Raw genomic sequence first — 22,895 nt, 5'->3', positions numbered from 1 at the left:
CTTTCCAGGACTCGAAGAGAGAGATGAGGGTCCAATAGAGGCCGGTATTGAGGGGCTGGTTCTTGTCCATGACCTCCTCTAAAGATCCCGGAGCTGCTCGCTACTCCCCCTCGCAGCCACCCACTCCCTTCTAACCACGCCAGAAGGGCGCGTTCCTCTCAGAGAATATGCCGAGACATCTTTTGTGCGGGCTTCGCATGATTTGATGTTCTTTCAGGGATGGTGGACGACTCCAGAGCTGTTCTCGGAGTCGTCGGGGGCATCGGGGCTAAGAATGTGCGTCGAGTTGGCATCCTTGGTAGACAACAGATAAGTCGACGATAGCTATTTACGATGTATATAGTGTAGCGATCAGTCTCTAATGTGGCTTCACTATAGGCGCTGATCAACTTTCGACGTTGGATGCTTTATGGAGACGACGTTGGTTAAGATACAAGGACAACGCACTGCCTCTCCTCTAGAGATATGGATCGATGACGGCCAGAGGGATGCCGAGAGGAACTTTCGAGACTCAATAGAAAACTAGGTCCAGGGCCTATTGACCTATAGATGACTAAGTTGGTGACCATGCAACTCGGCTCGTGCCGTCGCCTCAACACTCCAAGACTCTTGGGGAGCATCATGAACCAGCATTTCGAAAGTACCCCATGTTGCCCCTTTCCAAGTTATTCTAGGTTCTTGAAACCTCAAACAGGGCTGGAAGAGTTGGAGATAGAGATGTCCTCACTTTGTGTCTTAGACGCAATGCCAAAATTGGATCAAGTGGTGCACGTCATTTCCTGCGGCAGTCTCACATGTGCTTCCTCAGTCTTAGATCATAACTGGGTGACCGATGAATAAGCCTTTGACAATAAGGCTTGCGTCCAAGTCATTGTCTCTACGACGTGTCAATTGAATAGACAGGTGGGGCAAGATAACTCTACGCACTCAAACATTCGGGAGCAAGCGATGTTGTATCCGTGGAAAGGAAACTCATGTTTTGCGGTTGTATAGTATAAGATCTACATGTGATCGACAATACCCGTTAAGCTTAATACAGAGTGATCAAATCCTGCCCAAGCATAGTCATGATCAACAGTGTCCTAGCCTTATACATCTGTCTGCATACACTACATAGCATACCCGAGTATTCACAACAGGCACAGCCGGCTTCAACTCGTCCTGTCTATAAATCAGAAGCATACACAATAGTCTGTCAAAGGTGCACAGGGTCCACTTAGCCCTGTCCCGCATCAACCCCGCGACCTCGTCCTATGCTGCCTCCTTGCTGTGCAACTTCATCCTGGCACAGCGACAGGTGACACATATAGAAGCTTCACCCTCCATCAATCAGTCTATCCAAGAACAAGACGCGTAAGATACTCCTCAGCCGTGTATGCATACAGAAAACAACAGAATACGAGAGATACCACCCACACCGAGAACTGCCAACAACTCCGAGACAGCATTGGCCTCCCTCTTTCTTCCCCGAATGCATCCTCCCGTTTGTACTTCCAACCGCCACCACGGGCGACGACATATTCAGATCTGTCAAGGCTAAAACCAACCCGGCTCATCCTTCCATTAAACATGGTGCCACACACACACTATGCAAGCAGCCTTTTGTGTGTTGTGGTTTCATGTCCAATGGCTCGTCCCTTTCATGTCGGTCTTCAAACGCGGTGGCGTCTACTCTCCGACGCGTATGTTGCCCGTACACGGGGGGGAAGTATAAGCCTCTGTCGTCATGGTTTGCGTTCTTCAGCCCTGAAAGGTTCGCGTCGTGTTTGATTAGATGTTAGTGAGGCGACGCCCGCTCAGCGAGGGGTCGCATCATATCGTATCGCAGCATCAGGCAGTGCGACGCTCAAACCCTTCTGCCTCGCTTGGATCAACCGTCTCTGGCTTTTCAAGGGTGATGGCTTCATTGCATCCTGTCAGTGAAGAAAAGGTGGTCTGATCTACGAAACATTCTTTGTCGATCGAAACATTCAGTAAACACCATTGAGCAACATGGGCAATATCATGAGCAACACCAAGGAACAGCTTGTTTGTTCAACGTTTTTATTCTTTTACTTCATTGCTCCTCGACTCCTCTTCAGGGTCCGAGGGCTTCTCCTACACCCTCCACCAAGCCATCAGAGAGGCACAGACACATTCCTCTTCGATACACATGATTGTACAAACCCCCCCTGTGTCATCTCATGCTCGTCTCTGGCTTCCCCTCTTTGTCCTGTCCTGTTTTGCCCAACCTGCCAGAGATGCTCATCCAATCATGCATCCCTGGCCAGGTCCATTATCTGCATTTGCCATCCATTGTCGACGGATAACTCAACTGTTTGTCTCTTTGCGTCTGCATCTGAACCTGTATGTCGTGCATGTGTGTACCATGCACCCTTCAAGAGGGTAAAATCAACCAAACCAAAAAAAGCAGTACAAACTCCAGGGACAGGCTCATATCGCTCTGTCCCTTTTTCGCCTCCCTCCCTCCTGATCTAAGCTTTTTGACTTTTTCAACTGCAAAACAAATGTCCCTGGCAACGCCCCTCCAATCCAGTCCCTTCCCGTCCATCCATCCATTTATGTACAGGTCTAGAGTAGACAATAACCAATAATAACTAATGTGCACACGTCTGTCTGCTCTGCTCTGCTCAGTACAGAACGCGAGGGGTTTGCGAGTTGCCGTCGTGGCTATACAGGGAATCATCCCAAAAAAGAAAAAGGAGTGACATGAGTCGGGGTATCTCCGCAAGTAAGAAAAAAAAAAGAGCAGAAAGAAAAAAGAGAACAAGAGAGAAATAGAAATGCCCAGCAAACCCCATGATAGCTGGCCGTGTCGTTCAATGACTTCTAGTTTTGTCTAGTCGTCATCGCATCAAGGTCGTGAATAGGTATTATCGTTGGTCTTCGAGTTTCGCATCGCATCGCATCGCATCGCATCGCCTCATCAGGCAAATCCATTACTTTCTGAGTCCGACCTTGCCGGCCAGATTCTTCCAGAATCGTGCTCCCTTGCGCTCTTCGCTGTGCGTCCGTAGCATCACTTCGTCTCGTTGCATGGGTCCTACAATGTCCTCGTCGCCTCGCGCCGGGAACTTGCCATCTGCGTCAACCAGTCGTGGAATCGCACTGGGAAGTCCGTCCTCGAGCCGTCGCCACTGCATTCCCGCAAAGACGTCGTCCGTGGGAGGTCGCCCGAGGAGGGCAGCTCCGCCGCTGCTGGCTCGTGCCCGTCCGCGACCACGGCTTCGGCTTCGGTCAGAACTCGTCGATGAAGGTGCCGAGCTGGTAGCTTCCACAATCTGCTCCATGAGATTGTCGTGCATTGTCCTCCATCGCTTCTCGAGGTCCGCCCACTTGGCCTCGGTCAATGCGTAGATCTTGCTCGTCTCGCCATAATTCTCGCCCGTTCGGACCAGGTGCTTGGTGTAGTTACATCGGGCCAGATCCCAGTCGTGGCGCAATTGCCGGAGCGCTTCGAGGTTCACGGCATCGGGCTGGTACGGTTGCGGCGTGATGGTGAAGTTGGCGTGTCCCAGGCGGTCCGACCACTCATCGTGCTCTTGCAGAATCGATGGGAGCGGAAGCGGCAGCTCGGGGCTGTTGGGACAGTGTCGGAACGAAGAGACAGACGGCTTGGTGCTCAATGACGGTCGAGGGAAGTGTGTCGAAGGCGGCAGCGGTGAGGGCATGTCGACAGTTGCCGAGTGAGGCGCGACGGTGGGCGACTGAAGAGGCGACTCGGGCGGGGGTCCGCTGAGAGGGCTTGTCATAAGAGGAGGAAGTAGAGGAGTAGTAGCCAGGCCACGCTCTCGCTCCAAACTCGACCGCTCCTTGTGGGCTTGCGCCTTCTCAATGTCGATGGGCGCAGGCAGGGTGGTTGGCAGGTTGACGCTCTCGGTGCTTCCATAATATGACACTGCAGGTGTAGGCAGGCCAATGTTTTCCGGCATACGGTCCTGGCCAGGTCGGCTCGGGGCAGACATGGACGACGAACGACTCGAAGGGCCTCCAGATAGCACGACACTCTCCAGGCTAAGCTCGGTGCTGGGAGAGAGCATAGGGTTGCCCCGCGCGCGGCTGTTGGATCTCCATCGTGACATGCTAGGGAGTCGCGAGCCGATGCGTGACGAGAGACCAGCAAAAGGAGAGTCGGTACCCGACCTCTTTCGAGAGGGGGCTTCGGGGGGGACGTCACCGTCACTCAGGAAACCCATGTCGTAGTCGATGTCGTAGTCGCTCACAAGGTTGCCGTTGAACATTAGATCTTCGGAACTATCTCGGTGCTCACAGGGCTCGTCGCCTAAACGGGAAAGCATTGGGTCAGTAACTCCAAGGGCACCAGTAGGGAAACAGGAAAAAGGTCGAGGACGGTTCCTAAAGACCTAACCAAAAGGACGGGACATACAGAGGCAGCTGTAGAGACCAAAGTGATCCTCGAGATCAGGGCTGTCATCCTCATGTTCGGGTTCCAAAGGCTCCTCCTGCACATCGGGCAATAGTCGCATGGGCGCCTTGGGGTGGACGGACTGGGTGGGAGAAACAGGACTCTCGTTCAGTTGAGGAGGAAGGTCGAGAGAGGAAGCCGAGCTCGACATTCGAAAGTGACCCTTGGGAGAGAAAGTCGGGGTGACGGGAGAGGCGACATCGGACGAAGACGAGTTTGTTGTGTAGTAGACGTAAGAGAGGTCGCATTCAGCGTTGACTTGTTGGATATCCCACTTGCGGCGCTCTTGGACCAGCTGCGGGAGGATCAGCGGCTTGAGATTGGGCGACATGATGTCGGCCGGGGACGGTCGAAGCCGTAGATGTCGGAAAGGGCGTAAAAGCGAACGACTATTTTGGTTGGGATGTACAGTATGGTGTTGGTGAAAAAGGGTATGTAGAAAGAGGAGGAGGAGGAGTACTAGTAGTAGAGAGGGATGCCTCGGAGGTGGATGTGGGTGTGGATGTGGATGGCGGTGGTGGCACAGCAGCTGGGTACGTAGGTACGTAGGTACTTCAAGAACAAGGACTGCAGTGGCGGCGGATCCGGGGGCCGGGGGGGGACTCTTTCCTCTAAGACCGGGGTGGGATTGCAGGCAGGTGGGATGGCGGAAGTACTGGAAGGTGGGTGGGCAGGGCAGGAGCAGGAGCGAGCACGGGCGGGTCCCCTCAGTCTCTGCACTCTCTGGCCCTGTAAGCCTGGGCTCCGGTCGCGACTTCTGGTCTGGGCGGAAAAATGGTGGGGTAGGTTGGGTACAGTCCACGAGGCGACGGCTTCCCGACCGGTGGGTTCTTTTTAGTGGGCTGTGTCCGGTGCCAACCTGGGCGTAGTACTGTAGCTGGTGCGGTGCTGACTCTTGTTTTTTTTTCTTGTTGATGTTTGGTAGCGAGCCCACACTGAAAAAAAAAACAAAGTCCGGTCGTCGGGTGAATCGCTGGTTGCTTTTTCTAATGCCTTGAGTCAACTGTTGGTTGGTCGTGGTTGGCTCCGTTTGCTTAGCGCTCGTGAGGCGGGTGTGACTCGTAACAAGCGACAGGACAGAGAGAGACAAGTCGACAAACGGATGGTTCCTCTGGGTGAGGAGGTGCAGGATTTCCTTGTCCGATGAGAGGCTGTTAAAGAAGAGGGAGAGAACTAGCCGGACACGACACGACGGTTATATCAAAAGCGGGAAACCAGGTCATGCATGGGTGATGGCTCTCTCGGGCGTCTGGGCGGCGGCTGGGCTGGGTAGGTTGGCGTTGGCTGGGGTGCGCCAGACAGCAGCACGGTATCCGTACAGGACAGGGCCGAAGTAACTTGAATGGATGATGGGAGACGAAGCGCTCGGTCGTCCACGTGTTGAGCCGTCGGTTGGGCGCGAGTACATGGGCCTGCTGCTGCTGCTGCTGCTACTACTGTACCGCGGCTGTAGGTGTGTATGTGATGTGATATCGTCGTTGTACTTTATGTATGTATGAAGTATGTATGTACTGTACATTGTTGGATCACCCAATGCTGTGTGGTGAACTTGACATGACCGGTGAGAAGAGACTCCTGGTGCTTGTACGTTCTCTACGAAGTATCCTGCCATGTGCTTTTTGCTGTCCCTGAACCTGCGCGCGTTGATTTGCGGCTTGACTGGCGGTGATGGATTTGTCAAATGTCGATGCTGCGTGCAGCAGACAGTATAAGCAGCGCCGTTATACCAGTCTGGGACAGGGATGAAGGATTGGGTGACTTGTCCGGGGGGACGCGCGGGGAGGAGCCCTCGGTCGAGGCTGGCTCGCCTGAGACGCCGTGTCTCTGTGGCCTTGTCGCGGCTACTGTCGACTCCTGCTTCGCGACTCGGTGAAGGGGGGGTCTGTGACGTGTTGATGGGGGTAAAGGGGACATGTGGATGGGGAGATGGACGAGGGGATCATAGGACTGGCAATTGATTCAACGGGGCTCTGACGGCCAGAGCAGGTTCCAGTGGACGCTTACAGGGCACAGTGGGTTCCGGCAGGGCTCTTCCAGTGCTCAGTCGGGTGGGGCGCGGCATTCTCTGTGGATTCTGCAGGCTCTGCAGTGGGGGACTGGAGGCTGGCCAGCTCGTCCGGAAGACAGAGAGATGTCGTTCCGGAGAAGCCCTGCCCTTACCACGAGAAGTCCGCTGCTAGCTCCCAAGAGGCTGGACGTTTGGAGAAGAGACATGGAGTCGGGAGAGACAGGGCGTGCAAGGGGGCAGTCCTTGCGTTACCCGTGGCTCTAGTTCCTGAGTCTTGGGCGTTGTCCCTGGGCTGATCGACACGACAACAGACTACATACATACAGCTTCGAGGCCATGACACTATGTGCATGTATATCCGCGCAGACGAAACAAACACACAATGAGACGAGTGGCTGCAGCTATTCGCTGTTTGAAGGAGGGGGGCCACGTTCAAACATCCTGGAGGCCATGAATGTGAACAAGCACATGCGCCGAGGGAACCAGAGGGAGGAGGACCCTGAAGATAGGGACTCCGAGCATAAGCGACGTTTTGCGAAGGGATGAATTGGTAATTGAGAATCTATCATCATCGGCGAACAAGTCAACTGACTTTACCGAGCCATTGGGTCTCAATTGTGATGCTCCCTTTGTTGTTCGATGCTCGATTGAATTCATCATGGCCGTCCGAGACAATCTTTGATATCGATCCGTGGGATGGACGCCACAAAAGGCAAGATCAGTTTGGCTTCTGGCAGCTCCTTCCTTCACATGGCAACAAGCTCCCCCTCCGATCCATTTCCATTGGACGCAAAGATCGTCGGTAGCTCAAATTTCTTCTTTTTTCCTCTTCCTTTCTTTTTCCTGCTCATCCCGCCCTTTGTCCTCTTGACGCCTTCATCCTTCATCGATTTCTCATCATGCCCCCCGCTGCTTTGTGTTGTCATTGATCCCACCAGAGATGCTATGCAATCCTCTTGACCTCTTGCCATCTCCTCATCCCATCTTCCCACTTGTCGTCCCACATTGGGCCGAGCCCCAGCTTTCCACTGAGTCTCTCCCTGTCAACCAGGGCTTCCCACAGCCTGGGCCGACCAGGGCTCAGAGAAGCCGCCGACAAGGGTGCAGGAGCTTGGGAAGCGCCAGCAGGGGGTACGTAGCCCTGTCTTCGGCCATCTGGCACCGCCTCTCCGGGTCGGCGCACCCAGAGAGTCAGAGAAGCGTCCAGTCTCGATTCTGCCCTCGCCGTTTCCGCCTCCAACGGGCCTCGAAGCCCATCCTTGTCCCCGGAATCCCATGGATCCATGAATCGGGGACTTGCGACGGTTCTCACCGTCTCTCACTGTCCCTTTCGCCTCGCCGCCGTTTTTCTTCTTCGATGTTGGTTCTGGACGCCCGACGCTTGTGCCATTGTGGAAGGACTGCGCGTGCTCTCGGGGCAGACATCATGGAGCCTAGCGGAACTTCAACTCCCCGTCGCGTCAAAGGTGCCTACAGTACTTTTTTTCCCGCTCCGACAATCAGACTTTTACCCGTCTTGCCGCCACCAATGAACTTAATCACAGGAACAGGAAACGGTCGACCGAAGCCGCTGACGGCACAGGTCTTCTCCCTACAGCGTCCAAAGCAACTCTGTGTTTCTTCCAAGGCACAGTCACACAAACTGTCAATTTTAAACCATCCAAAACTGCACCATTACGTCGTTATCTTGGGCTTGCCGCCAGAATGAGGAAACAACGTCGATCCCTTCCTCGGTGAGCCTGGACGCTGGAGTCTTTCCAGCATGACAACTGGGCCTCTCCCGTGTCCCCGTCCTTGCGATCCAGCCGTTGTCTTCTCCAAACTCCTAATGTGTCTACCCGTTCGTCTTTGTTCTGGTCGCTTCTGCGAAGCCCACTTCTATCCGTCCTGTTGAACCGCAATCCACTTCGTCATCACGGGATGCCTGCTGGTTGTCGAGGCGGCTACATCCGACACAACCAGAGGTTGTTTCTTTTTTTCTCAGTGAAGAGTCAATTGACTCAAAAATTTCACTGATTCGCCCGTGCCCCTCTTGCAAAACACTTGTCCACTCACCGGCTTGCTCTCCCCTTGAACTAGATCTGAGATGGCTGGAAACTTCTGTACAAATCCTCAGACGTAGGGAGATGAAACCGTTGCGTTGGATCCTACTGGGATGTTTCTCCTGAGACCCAGAACTGAGCCTCCCATGTTTCTTCTTCTTCAACACCGCTCTTTACATCCCAACCTTTCTGTTGTCTTGCTTCAGCGAGTCTCACGTCGCATGCTCCCCGGAGCGGGCAGACTCGTGGCCAACGGGGCGCTCTACCCATCGTGGCCTAGCGGCCGCAGCCCGAGCCTTCCCAGTGGAAGGGAAGTGATGCCGAGGCGTCGTGTCGGGGGTCATAGAAGAACCTGGAAGGCTGCTAAAGACAGGGCGGGTCTGCGTGGCTTCAAAGCCCAGCACTGAGAGGCTGCTCAAGGGCCCGCTGAGAAGACGCCAAATCGCGCCGGCGCAGTGGAAGCGACCACCGTGGTCCAGCACTCTGGGAGACAAGAGTGATGAAAAGCTTAACCCTCCTTTGCTCATTTTACTGTCTCCAGTCTGCTTGGTGTCGATCTACCGGGATCTTGCTCAGTCGACGTCTCATCGGACAAGTATCGAGATCCGATGTGATGATCGGATGGAGACCGAGCGACGAACATGTCGGGGAGAGTCTTCGGAGAAATGACCAAACGTGCCAGCCCTCGACCACCAACCCCGTTGGCAAGATTACCGGATTTTGCTCATCGCGAGACTCATTGACGGAAGGGACCGACTTGCCATTCTAGCCCACGTCTCGAGACCGCTTGCACAACCGAAAAGCATGTACGTACCGCCAGAGGACCCTCTCGTCGCGCGCGGTGTATCCTCTAGCCATCCCCCATCGGCCACGATGGCCCTGGTCTCGGAGGTTGAAGGCCCTGCCGCATTAGCTTGACCACGGTACCTGGGCCGACACTGTCAAGAAGGCGGCGACGAATGTTCTCTCCCTCCCAGTCGGTGCCCGCGGAAGCTGGCAGCCGTTCCGCTCTCGCGCTTGCATTCGGTTGTCGTTGTCGTTGCAGTCGGTTGGATCTCGCTGGGCTCTAGCTATGTGTGGTAGGTCGCACATGTTCCCGGCTGCCCTCCTCTGGCACAACTTTCATAAGCATGGATAATGTACATGGGTCTGGAGAAATCGCTTTGACACACAACGGCGTCCAAGACTCCTGGACTGCATCACCTGGTGTTGATAGCGAATTACGACATGATGGAGCACCGTTGAGCGCGACGGCTACACCTTACTGATCCGGACTGGTGCTGGAATCAACAAACTCTCTTTGAAGGGAGATTGGCCGACCGGCGCTATCTCCTCCGTCTTGAACCCGGTTGACAGTCGGACAACTTGCACAATTGTCGGAGTGCAGATTTGAGTTTACACTTGACGAGTCGTTAAGCTGTCACGCACATGAGCACCATGTGGCAGACAACGTCGACGAAGGTCACTCTTGGACGAGGAGAGGGTGAGACTGTACAATACTCCGAGACTAGGTGAAGAACCCTTCGAGTCGTGTGATTTTGTTCTCTAGTTCCGGTCTCGGGGTTCAATCTCGTCTTCCATTGTTCTTCCGTGGCGTTGTCATCGCTGGACTTTCGGAGGCGCTCTCCTTGTAGGAGCTGCATGCAGGGAGGCTATTGGACAATGGGGGAAGCTTCGCATTGCACCCTTCTGCAACATGGGCGCTCCCTCTGTTCCTTTCAATGACGGCGTGTGTCTGACAATAGCTGCCGAGACATTGCCAACCCCTTGTTTTCTTCCCATGGACTCGACAATACGGATACAGCGTCGCAGCATTCAATGAAGGCTTGGACAAAGTTAAACCCACAGGAACCCTTACCCGACCCCCCTTCAGCCATTAACAATCCGGCGCTATGAAGTTAATGGAAGCGAGCGGTTTCTTCCTCTTGGGAACAAAGCTGCGTCAACCTTTCTTCTGCCTTCTCTTCACCTTTGTCCGAAGTCTCCATCCTCTGTCGGCGATTGGCTGGCTGTTCCCGCCTAGGCCCCTTGCAGATCCCTACCGTCTTTGCTAGTCCAGCCCGCCTTGTTGCTGACCCGCAACGTTTGATGCCTGGGCAAGAAGGAATTGATGCCTCGGTCGCAAGGCAGCTCAGGCTCGCACCCTTGTCATCTGCAGGTGGTGTCCTCCCACCATGATGACGATCCATCTACAAACAAGGAAACAAGCTTGATGGGAGTTCAAACGGCTCTCAGGAGCGCAAGAGGAACCACTTTTCATCAATGCCGCTCTCATCAGATGCCGTCATCATTGTCGCAACATGCTGGCATTGCCAAAATTGGAATTATCATGAGGAAACTGCGGCTATGGGCTCGGTCAAAGCGTCATGGCTCAGGATGGCCGGCGTCAGCGGTGCTCAATCTGTTTGAAGCCGGATCCCCGTTGTAGGCGTGATTCAACACGTTTTCGACTCAGAGTTGGGCCGGGCCGCAATGGCATACTCACCACGCGGCATACGGTGCCGTATCCAGCCTTGTTGCAACCACATGAGCTTATTCAGCTCTTATGAGCTGCATCCTCTATATCGGGGATAATTGTCAAGCTCCCGGTGTCTTCAGAGCTCGCCATGATGACGAGACTGTGATCGAAATGACGGCTCAGAATCCCAAATCGGTCATATCTGCGCCGTTATACCTACTCAATCTTGTCTGTCGCTTACGACAAGGTTCGGCCAAATGGGCGACTACTGGAGCTTGATGACTGAGCCAATGTCGGGAGCGAGACGCGGGCCGGCAGCCGCAGATGTTCCAATGCAGGTCCAACGGCTGCGGCCGCAATCTCATACATTGAATGTCAGCAAGCATCTACCACGAAGGGTCTTGTCTCGGCAGTCATTCTCTGCCATTGAGACAATGATACCAACCCAGATAAGGATCGTCCAGGTGCAGATAACTCAACAATCCGCCGTCATCAACTCATTGGGGTCGTCTTCAAAAAAAAAAAAAAAACGTTGACGATGCAACCGTTTCTCAAGACTGCCACACAAACCAAAGCTTCGGGTCCCAAGCCTCCGAGATCTCGCCCAGAAATCTGTTCCTGGTGGCGATAAGGGCGGCTCCGCATAACGATTGGGCAATGGCTCTCCAATGTCCAGTATGGTTACATCGGCGTCGAGTTCGTCAGAGGGCTGGAGCCCACGATGTCACCCAGGGAGGGCACACTCGGAAGCTTAAAGGGAGAAATGCCGTTTCGAGCCTCCAAACTGCTGGGAGAGGTGCATGAGCCTCATGAAAATGTTGACAACAGGTTGACGTTTTAGTCAAGCCCGTGTTGGCCAGAGCCAATCGAGACTGGAGGAGCCGTTGGAGCCCTGAAAATCTTTCAGGATCTTACCAAATCGGTTCACTTGATCCAGCTCGTCAGAGGCACGTCACAATTGATATCGGAAGGCTGGAACACGTTCCCCGAAGAGTTGAGGGAGCCACAGTTGCATTGCGCTTTGACAGTTTACACTGTTCAGCCAGCCATTGAAGCTCATTAAGGGTCCGGCTTCTCAGACACGCAACTCGATGGGTAAGTTCTCATCTGCAGAACTTGAGCAGTTTGGTCCAAATTGGGTTCAACTCTACGGTGATTGGGTCAAGGGAAGTCGGAGGCTGGTGCTCTCAAGTTCGGACTGAGACTGGAAGCAGGGCGTGGTGCTGACCAAGAGCCAAGAGCGTTGACCAACAATTCCCACTTGCATCTCCACCAAGCTGACGAAAAATTCGATCAGAATTTTCCGTTGATCCTCTGGGAAGTCTGGATCCTGATGCTGGACTTGGGCTGGGTCTGGGTCTGGGCAGCCTTCTCTACGCGCGATGAGAGATTCTGACAAGGGATCCACGTCTTGGGAGTCGCTTTTCACCGTCCGAGAGTGCTCCGAGTCTCTCCGCGAGATGCGCGCTGGATCAGCGGAGAAATCGCCATGATATGCCGGGAATCTTCGATTCCATCGTGGGGAAGAGGAAGAGGGGGAATCGTCCGATCTGGGCGCTCCAGGAAGGGAGCTCCTTGTCTCGGGCTGCAGCTCTCGTGAGAAATTGATCAGCCTCGACAACGGCTGTAAGACGGGTATTTCCATATTGCTTTATATTGCTCTCGTGAGAGTTCGTTCGATGGTGGCAACCGGACGAACAGTTCTCAGCCGAACCCTCAAGGACGCGCATCCTGTGTCGCGAGTTGATGGTGTCTCAACCTGCACCCAAAGTTCCCAACATGGGAACCCACACAATTGGACTCTCTTGCACATGCCAGTGAGTTTTTCTTGCTAGCAGTCCTGGCCATTGGCCCACCGTCTGTCCAAAAGAGGTCTAACAGAGGAAGGGCGAAAGCTTGGTGTGGTGTTCCTGACGATCGCGAGCCAGGGTTTGCTGGTCACCGTGCCACACAGCCGCTTTTGGGGCTGAGTTGGAAAGGGCTGAAGCAGGTGGCCTCTGCAAGAGCAAGAGCTCTGCTCAGTACATGGCATGCGCTGCAGTGCGGTGCAATGCACATGTCTCTGCACCGTAGATGCCTACCCGAGCAGGACTCTTTTCGTGGCAGTCAGATGGATGCCGGCTTGTTCCTCGGCTTCAAGGATGAGCTTGGTAATCGAGTCGAGTTGCAAGCGCCAACTCCACCAGGTTCCATCCAGTATGACTGTTTTGAACGCCGACCATCGGGTCTTGGAGTTGGATGTGGCTTTGTCAGGCACCGGGCCTCAATGGCTGGCTCAGGCACCCGAAGAGTTGAGTGGTTGCATTGGCCCTGGGGCTAGAACAGGGCTTGGTCGCGGAACCGAGGCCGGCGAGAGACGACGATAGCCCCGAGTCGACGATGGTCCTTTTGGAGGCTGTTTTCTCATACTCCACTGAGGGTCTAAAACGTGACTCTCGGCATTCGGAGGATCAATTGATTCGGCACTTGATTGAGGTGCCCAGCCATCACCAGTCTTGCTAGAGAGCTGTTGTGATGTTTGGTAAAGCTGGTGCAATTATCTCGACATGTCGTTTATTCACCGGCCTAGTGGCCATATCGATCTATCCTAATGGTATGTTTGATTATCAGCATGAAACAAATCATTTCGCATCAAGGCCCTAGACAGGCCGGACCCTACCCTCTGCGCCGTAGGTGCATCCTGTGCTGGGTACAAGGCATACAGACGCACATGTTGTCTCTGCGGGCCAGCCAGGGAAGCTGAGGACTCTGGGGCGGCAGCAAAGTCTTACGACCATAGCGATTCAAACTGTCGGCTTGGCTCAGGGTTCCTGACTCCTGCGTCGGCCTCACAGGAGATCCCTGTGACGCTTCAGAGTAAGAGCAGGCGAGCAAGTGCCCCCTGCGAGTTCGTCCTGTTCACCGCTGCGCAGTCAATCAATTCCCTTGCCTTTTCGACTGGCTATCTTCTCCCTTGTTAGTCATGAGAGGGACTGGCCCTGGCGGAAGCTATCCACGTCCATAGAGGGCCCCGGCTAGTGGCCTACGCCGTGTGGCGGGCTCTCATTCGTCAGAAGACTGACGCCCAAGGCTGCTGCACATGAGAAGCACTGGGGACGGGTTGAAGATTGGAGAGTCTCAATTGATCACTCCTCTCAAGATTGAGCGTGGGGGAGCCGAGTGCTGAGAGACGGCCACGATATGCCATTACATCCGGGGGAGATGATGCGAGGCGACCCCGTGACCCAAGGATTGCGCCTTGAGGCCGGGACGTGAGATAGTCCATGAGCAGGGCCTCACCGGTGTACCTGCGATGCGAGCCAATTTTCCCTGCGTCTTCGGGCGTCAAAGGCGAGGCCCTGCATGAGGCGAATACAATGGCACGCTGCGTACGTGGAAGCGCCTGGTTGAGGTGTTGCGACGAACGCCCAGCGGTTCCCCCTCTGCCTTGTATCTTCTGCTCTTGGTCAGCTGAGGCATCCTTGATGAACTGGATGTGCAGAAATGCCGCGACGACAGCAATGTGGCGAGGGATACTGATCCGAGTCGCGTCACGGCCGCGTCAGGGGGACTTGTATGGCGAACTACGACGTGTCTATATGCCTCAAAGTCTGCTGTGTTGTTCTTGCGAGATATGGCGGTTTGCATTTGTGGCATGCGGTAGGAGCGGTGAGGCTGGGAGATTCTTGCCGTGGTGTTTCGATTGAATGAGGGAGTTTCTGACCTTGATGGCGTTATAGTCGTTGTCTATCGTATGTGAGACTATGCGTCGAGGTATGTAGGTACCTAGTTGGGAATACAACCTTGTTGCGTGTGTAGGTGGTGGCTGTGGTTCTTGGCTTGCTTCGGGACAAAGGTGATTGCGCATCTAGGCGATTTACCGAGGATAATTTTGATGACTAGGCATTATTAAACTATTCCTTGCTATTTGTAATTGGTAATAGGATGATTGGAGTGATCAAACCAAGGCGAGGCTGGTCGACGATGTGCGATGTGGAAGTCTAGGGTAACCTAAACTTGTTGGCAAAGTTGCGACTGCTGTTGATGAAGGTCAATTCGGCCCTGTTCTTGGGATATTTTGGGATATTCTCTAGGTAAATAAATCTAATTTATTAGCGAGTTCAACTTGTTTCACTAGTGGCCTGTGAATGATTGTGTTGTTGGGCATCTTGTAAGTGTGGTTGTGTTGGCGAGTCCATTAATGCCAAAGCCTGGTGTTCACCAAGGTCGAGAATTAGCGCCTCTCTAATGATGCTATGCTATCAGTTTAAATAGACACATAGTTCTATAGATGCCCAAGATACCAGGTAAAGTGATCTGCAGTCAGTTTCATCATGTCTTGGTGTTTCTGCGTCATGGATGTGAGCCTGTTATGAGTGAGAGGAAGACCTTGATGAAACAGTAGCGACATAAACGACGAAACGTTTGACCAATTAGCCAGAGAAAGCTACATATCAAAGAGGTCTGCGCTCTAATGCCTACCAACAGCTTGGGCACAAGCGCATGGGTAGACGCGAGTCTTTTGGGAGAGTGTCTGGCCTGGGTTGGCCGTAACAACTGATCTCATATGATGGCAGTCAGATAAGCAGCCGGGATATGAACTTATAAACTAGAGAGTGACAGCCGACTCTTTGTCTCATTTGACTTGTATCGTCATGGGTGTTTCTTGTGGACCAAGTGGGATTTGACAGACCGTGGCATCCAGGTTCGTGCTACGACACTGACTTGTCTAACCTGGCAGGTCTGGTGTAACTACGTATACATGTCTGAGCGTCAGTCTTCAACTGGAATGCCTTGACTTGAGACATGGGGTTTACTGTCAATGTTACTCTCCTCGTCACCTTGGATATCTTGAGCGACCAGTCTGGTCTGAGTGAAACGTGCGGGAGGGATAAGACAGCATACGATAAGACCGACCGTGAAGACTGCCCAAGCGGTGAAGAAAGCAAGTTATATCATCTGAACAGCCACCGCGGCCATGTCTCAAAGCCCAAATGTCACTCCTCCGGATCCTGTGGTCCGATCCATCGGCGAACGGCCCCACCCTCTCGGAGGCAGCACCCGGAGGATCTACGACAGGGCATTCGAGCCTCAAAAGTCTGTCAAAAACAGGAAATAACGACTCTACGGGTTCTTCCGTCTACGAAGATGGCTGAGCGTTGGACTTCTGCACTAGACGCAACGCCGTTGCATTAGAGGCGGGTGGTGACGGCCACCCACGCGGCTTTGCTTGTGAAAATCCCTGGTGTAGTGGATGATTTGAGGGGAACACAGCTCTGTCTTGTCATTTTCAGGGCTTGAGATATGATGTATTTTTGATTCCTTGTTGGATCGATCGCCTTTTCAGCTGATATTCTCATGACGTCACGACTTGGTGTTAGATCGTACACGAGGGCGGTTGACGTAGGCGGCGGGGCAACTTGGAATTAGGGAATTCCAGGTTGATATCTATGATGAGTTCCTCAAAGTGATCCTCTTCATCGTCAACTTCTTTTCGTTCAGTAACTAAACATGGACGCGCCAGTAAACGACGAACCTCCCCGTCGGCCCTCGACAGCCGGCGCAGGAAGCGAACCAGAAATCATCGAAACTCACCAAGAAGAAGCACCAACGACAAGCCACGCCCTCGCAGAAGAGAGCAAAAACTTTGAAGAAAAGGGTGCAAGCCAGATCGAGCACGGCGACATCGAAGTAAAGAACCTAGGATGGAACGATGAAGTTTACCGTGTGCCGCAGCCCCTCGTCGGGGGGCTCAAGAACGACGACCTCTGGACTTTGATCCGGAGGTTTGATAAGCAGGTTTTTTATGTGAGGAGTATTGAGGAGCCCCCGCTTGGGGAGCTGGATATGAATATTGCGGATGATGAGGAGTTTTCGCCGGAAAAGTTGAGGGCGCAGATTGAGAGGTTGTACATGTCTGTTTTTGTGCAGCTGTTTTCTTTCTGGAAGCATATTGTCAGACTCCGGTCTTGGAAGGAGTATCAGAGGACATCTGCTTTCTTGGCAGTGTACTCCATGGCGTGGCTTCTTGATCTTCTGGGACCGACCATTATTGTCTTTCTCATGACTCTCATTGTCTCTACACGAGCCAGAGAGATCTGCTTCCCCGGAGCCCCTCCTTCTCTCATCGATCCCAAGACCGGAGGTGTTCAGACGCCGGCGGCTGGTGTTCTTGCGTCAGATGATTCAGTTACTGGAGCGCCAGAGAAGCACAAGGGCGAGGCGGTTGAGCAGGAGGCCCACAGTTTTGTTACGAGTTTGTCTACGGTATGTTCGGGTGTAAGAGTGACGTTGTGCGCTACAAGGAGGCAACTGACTGAGATTTTCAGGTTGTTGTGAGCACCGCTGCTGGAAAGCATCCCCAAACGGACCCCGATGAAGACGGTGCTGCTCCGGACCCTACTCAGCTCACCGAGGATGTTACCGATGCGAAGCAAAAGACTGGGGGAGACCATGCGGGTATTGAGCATAATAGGGCCAAGAAGCCAGTGTCCGACGCTGTGTGGGCAAGGGCCCGTCCAACGATGCATCTCATCGCCGACTTTGTCGATACCTGGGAGAGATTCGGAAACGCCCTCAGCCCAGCTGCCCCTTTCCACCGTCACAGACCCAAGATCATCCTTGTGGGCGCTCTCTTCCCTCTCCTCCTAGGATCATGGTTCACGTCTCCGTACATGCTCATGAAGGGCGCCGGATTCGCCGCTGGCTTTGGATTCTTTGGCGATCCCGTCATCACTCCGGCTTTGAACTTTGTCAACAGGACGTATCCTCGATGGGAGAAGTATGTGGAACTGCGAAACACTATCCTCAAGGGTGTTCCGACGAATGCTCAGCTGGCTATTACTCTTTTGCGTATTGGAGAGAGGAACAAGGCTCCTCTGCCTCCACCCCCGACTTCTAATGTGCCTCCCCCCTGTGAACCTCATGAGAACGCCGGTGAGGGTCTGGATCATTTAGGTGTGTATCTGCAACTTGTCATGACTGAACGAAAGACTGACACCATCAGAAGGAGTCTCGCAGGGTGAAATCGCCGAGGCGGTGCAACCCGATCCCGAAGTGATCCACGAAGACGAGCACGAACAGGAAGAAGAAAAGACCAAGCACAAGAAGTCGCACAGAATCATGAACTTTATCCGCGGCACGACAAAGGGCGGCGTACAAACGGCCCTCGCGGCCGACAAGGCAAAAGCCAAGGCCGGAGCCCGACACGCCAAGAACCGACTCGGCGTCGTCAAGGGTCAGGAGCAGCCAAACCCGGCTACAGGGCCGATCCGGTTCCCGGCGCGGTACAAGGGTAAGAAGGGACATGCTTACATCACCGCTACGGCTACGACGCCTGCTGTAAGCTGGACGTCGGATATTAGCGATGTGAAGCCGGCGTGGACGGTCACGATTGGGGAGATTGCGGAGCTTAAGAAAATGGGAGGACTTGGATGGAAGAGCAAGATTATTGTTGGTTGGGCTATGGGGAGCGAGATTGTGGACGGGTTGATGATCAAGACCAAGGACGGGAGGGAGCTGCATCTCACGGCGGTTGTTATGAGGGATCAACTGTTTAACCGGCTGATTTCTATAGGACAGCAGATGTGGGAGGCGTGGTGAGTCCTGTCAAGTCTGATTATTTTTGATGGATGTTGCTGAGGCGGTTTAGCATGTAGATTGATTTGCTCCGGTAGCGATGAGCTGTTAGCGATGGATTCCTTGTGTTTTGGTATATGACTCAATGGAACTAGGTGCATCCTGGACTTTGGTGATGATGGGTTCTTGGTGTTTAGTAATTTGTTTGTGACTCAATTGATCCATCCTGACAAAGGCAAGGATTATCCCGAGATCTACACATGTGCCGAGAGTGGGTGTGAACATGTCTCGTGTGACGTCAGTAAAGAATCAGCCATCTCCGGGGCAGCTGAGTAATTGAAGAGCTTACAAACACAATTCGTTTTGGTGTTGAGCATCGTGATAATTATTCCGTCGAGCAACAGCACGTGCTGAATCCGACCTCGGCTTAAGACATTCCAGGCTTCAATTACGCCCTTTGGAATTGCCCCTACATACGTTCCGTATTCCGTATTAGCCTCGAGAGTGGGGGAGAAAGTGGGATACGAGAAACAAGGCAATCGATATAACACAACCACTGCAGCCTTGAATTCGGCACACACTCGACACGGCATCCCGGCCTTTTCCTCTGTAGATCACTCACGATGAGCTTCACCCCAGAGCCCTACGACCCCGTCACCGCGGCGACTTGGCTCGTCTGCGTGACGTGCGGCACGCAGTTCCCCACGGCGGATCGCTCCAAGGTCAAGACATGTCACATCTGCGACGATCCTCGGCAATTTGTCCCGCCCTCTGGACAGTCATTCTCTACGCTGGAAGAGCTGGGAAAGACTCACAGGAACGAATTCACGCCTTGCCCCGCAGACCCTAGACTCACATTCATCTCGTCGACGCCAAAGCTCGCCATCGGACAGCGCGCCATCCTCATTCAGACGCCGGAAGGCAACATACTGTGGGACTGCATCTCCCTTCTCGACGAGGAGACCATCTCCAAGATCCAGGCCCTTGGGGGCTTGCGGGCGATGGTGATAAGCCACCCGCACTTTTACAGCACGCACGTCCAGTGGGCGAGGGCATTCAAGTGCCCCGTGTACCTATCTGCCGAAGACGCCCGGTGGGCCACCATGGCGTCGGCGCACCAGATCCCGCTGGCCTCGACCGAGACGGAGGTGGTGAGCGGGGTGAAAGCCATCAAGCTCGGGGGACACTTCCCTGGGTCCATGGTTCTTCTATTCGACGGGCGGTTGCTCATCGCTGATACGCTCATGACTACAGCCGCGGGCGTTGGAGGCTGGGAGGTGGACGCCACGGGGACTTCACGGTCCAAGCCGCCGGGACTGAATTCGTTTTCGTTTCTGTACAGCATCCCCAATTTCATACCCCTCAACCTAGATGAGATGTCTCGCATGTGGGGGATCTTGAAAAAGTACGAGTTTCGAGCTACGTATGGAGGGTTTGCAGGCATGGATATTGAGGATGAGGGCGTCAAGGGTAGAGTGCTCGAGAGCATGAAGATTCAGGCGAGACACATGGGATATGGGGAAAGTGAGTTTATGCAAACCAAGCTGTAACGAATATATGAAGGCTATGATGATCCATTCTGTCAGGGTATCGAACAAATAAAAAAAAAAAAAAAGATGAACCTCCGATTCCCAAACTCCGGCTTTGTTTCAACTTGCGAGATGATGCCTCTAAATGTGCCTGTGCCGCCCATGCTCAATGCGCCGTTAAAACAAACCCAATGCCAATTTTCCGATCCTATGAAAACTCCCTTGACAATCTGATTCATTCCTTCTTCCAAAACTTCCACTTTTGCTTTGTCGCGCAGGATGATGGGGATAGGTAGTGGTTGAGCATCTCGCGGCCTTCGTTGGGGAGGTCAATGATAGATTCATTGAGAGTATCGATGATGAAGCGGTTGGCTATAACAATCAGCATTAAATCACAAACACTCAATTGATGAGAAATACTCACGCATAAGATCAAGCGCATCATCACCAGCATCAAGAGCCATGTCTATCCTCGTAGAGTTGTAGCAGCCATACCGCAGCTGCAGCTCAAGCATGCACCTCCAAAGATCGCGTGTCTCATCGGCCGTCATGCCCTCGCAGCTGCGTTCAGAGCATGTGCTCGCCTGACGAGCCCGATCCATCGTTGTGGGACGGTCTTCGCGGTGGTGGTGGTGGTGCTTGGGCATGGCGTCTTCGGGAGGGCTCCACATGGGGGGGAGGGAGAGACGACCAGGGCGATTCTCGCGATACATTTTGGTGGTGGTGTAAGTCGAGAGAGTAGGTGTTGAGGTGAAGATGGTGATGGTAAAAGTAGGTAGGTAGAAGTCGTGAAAGATTTGTGAGACAACAGCAGGGCTGTCGAGATTATATCGCAATCAAAATCAATTAATTGCCAGTAAATATAGCCGCGCAATCGGCACTTGAAACTCGTCGCTTTTCTTGCTTTTCCTTCAAAGGTCAAGGCGTTTGATGCGTTGTCTCTGTTGTGGTGGGTCGGATCGTCATGACACTGGCTCGCCCAATATGACAGGCAAGACCCTGCTAATTATGCGACCACAATAAGGAGTAAAGAAAGCTATTGAAAAGAAAAATAGACTGCGTCCAAGAAGACGTCAGGTCCCTTTATATCTTGGGTGCCCAACGGCGAGTACCGAGATGGGTGTGAGGGGGCCCCCTTGATGGATAAGCGGGCTGAAAGGGTGGCAGACGCCACGGCTTGGGCGGCCTGTCTTTTTTGATGGATTGCTCGGATGTGCAGGGCGAGGGACCAGATCAGGGAACCTTGACGGCGCGTGTGGCGGGCTGGTTTTACTCTGAAGGAGGGCGGGCGTTGTCGTCACATGCAGCAGGGCGCAGAAAGGGGCTGTGAGAATGGACAGCAAGTGAATGGTTTGTAACTTGTGTGATGGGCTTGTATCTTGGGCAAGCTTGTCATGGGGTCCAAATGCTGGGGGTTTCATCATCGTCTGGAGAAAAGACGTGTGGTTGCCCGTCTTGATCAGCAGCTCATTGCAACTACTGTAGCCAAGACGACCAGACACCAGAAACAAGAGAAAGCACAAAGCTTGGCCTGCGAATGCCCGTGCGTGAATCCAGCTTGGCGGATCTCAGCCCAGCTCTACAAGAAGGGGTCACAAGACCACGAATTGGCAACGATAAGCTTTGGCGCCAGAGACGAAGATAACGGGGAGCCGGCAATGATTGTATCATGACGATGAACCGAACCGGCCTGACTCAAAGGGGATACAGTAAAGGACCAGTACTGTAGAATTATCATGATACCGTACATAAGCCCTGGGCGCCCGAAGCTTCCGATATACCCGGTCACTCAAAAAGATTTTCTCTTGCAGACATCATGGACTTTGTTGAGTCACACACACTTGTCGCTCAAAGGGCTGAAAGACAGTGAGGACCCGCTTCGCCGATGTGGGCTCCCGTTAGCGGACCGGAGACCCTGGATCCACATGACGGGACAAGATGACTCTGAAGAAAGACACTAATAATGTACTTCTAGATAATGAATGAGAGACATATTGATTGTGGACAAGGGAAGGGAAGGGCAAAGCGGTCAATCATGCGGGGGATGTGCAAGTCTTGCATGTGGCTACCTGCAAGGCGCATCAGATGCTTGATTGTGTCTGTACGAGGACAAGTCGTATGCCCTCGTCTTGTACCACCTCAGCTAGAGAGGGGCTGTACAACCTGTAAATTCCAAGCTTGCCGAGAAACGAGAAAACAAACAAAGACGGACACACGGGCTCCTCCTTTGATTCCGGGGAATGTGGCTAATCATCTTGTGGCGTCACATCTTTTTGCGGCGTTTCTCCCTCTGGCGCCCTCCTACCCATGTCCTCGGGTTCTCGAACTTGCGCCCCGTCAGCCCTATCAGTCTTTCTCAGCCAGTTGGCAATCGTGTGTGTTATTTTTATTGCTGATGTGGACAATAATCAGGCCATAAGCGCAGAAAGAAAAGCTGGCGTTTTGTCGTAATCCAATGCGGTCAGCTACACCGTCTCTCTCCAGCCAGCCTTGAAAGCCGCACGGCATTCCGGTCTTGCCGGACTGTGCCTCTCGAAGCAAATGCCGGGAGTCTAAGCGCCGGGTACGACGGCTTCCGCGGGAGTCGTGAGGCCCAAGAAAACCCTCACAACGTGCCGAGATTGTGTTTACTTTTGATTGCCCCTGTCACCTGTCAAATTTTCTTTACCACTCAATTCTGCTTGGGTCGTGAAATCTGGTTTTTAACCCTGCACGGGATCCATTTGATGCCCGACCCGAGGGGCCTTCACCTCGGCATCATTTGAACCAGGTTTCGGCATTCTCATGCAAAAATAAATAACACGGTTGGAAAATAAGCATTTATTAATATATTACCCCTGCAGGGATTGACCTCGGGTCTCACCCGGGAGGTTGG

The 22,895-nt window shown here is 53.4% G+C and overlaps 4 protein-coding genes across 4 annotated transcripts; 2 read left to right on the top strand and 2 right to left on the bottom strand.

Annotated features, from left to right (window-relative positions):
• Window positions 1-2,939: 2,939 nt before the first annotated feature.
• Window positions 2,940-4,757, bottom strand: NCS54_00184600 (Hypothetical protein; the record flags this gene model as incomplete). Its single annotated transcript, XM_053147461.1, has 2 exons — window positions 2,940-4,282; window positions 4,388-4,757. The coding sequence occupies 2 exons, from the start codon at window positions 4,755-4,757 to the stop codon at window positions 2,940-2,942; spliced, it is 1,713 nt and encodes a 570-aa protein (XP_053003436.1).
• An 11,667-nt stretch (window positions 4,758-16,424) lies between these two features.
• NCS54_00184500 (Hypothetical protein) lies at window positions 16,425-18,571 on the top strand (the record flags this gene model as incomplete). The annotated part of the gene is made up of 4 exons (XM_053147460.1): window positions 16,425-17,192; window positions 17,243-17,870; window positions 17,920-18,511; window positions 18,565-18,571. 4 exons carry the CDS (start codon window positions 16,425-16,427, stop codon window positions 18,569-18,571), a joined length of 1,995 nt encoding a protein of 664 aa, XP_053003435.1.
• Window positions 18,572-19,114: 543 nt separating this feature from the next.
• NCS54_00184400 (Lactamase-B domain-containing protein) lies at window positions 19,115-20,041 on the top strand (the record flags this gene model as incomplete). Its single annotated transcript, XM_053147459.1, has 1 exon — window positions 19,115-20,041. The coding sequence occupies one exon, from the start codon at window positions 19,115-19,117 to the stop codon at window positions 20,039-20,041; it is 927 nt and encodes a 308-aa protein (XP_053003434.1).
• A 214-nt stretch (window positions 20,042-20,255) lies between these two features.
• Window positions 20,256-20,733, bottom strand: NCS54_00184300 (Hypothetical protein; the record flags this gene model as incomplete). The annotated part of the gene is made up of 2 exons (XM_053147458.1): window positions 20,256-20,392; window positions 20,445-20,733. 2 exons carry the CDS (start codon window positions 20,731-20,733, stop codon window positions 20,256-20,258), a joined length of 426 nt encoding a protein of 141 aa, XP_053003433.1.
• Between the last annotated feature and the right edge of the window lie 2,162 nt (window positions 20,734-22,895).

This window comes from Fusarium falciforme, chromosome 1, assembly GCF_026873545.1.
Source record: "Fusarium falciforme chromosome 1, complete sequence".
Classification (NCBI taxonomy): Eukaryota; Fungi; Ascomycota; class Sordariomycetes; order Hypocreales; family Nectriaceae; genus Fusarium; species Fusarium falciforme.
Note: the sequence above shows the minus strand (reverse complement) of the source record. Positions and strands in the feature narration are given on the sequence as shown.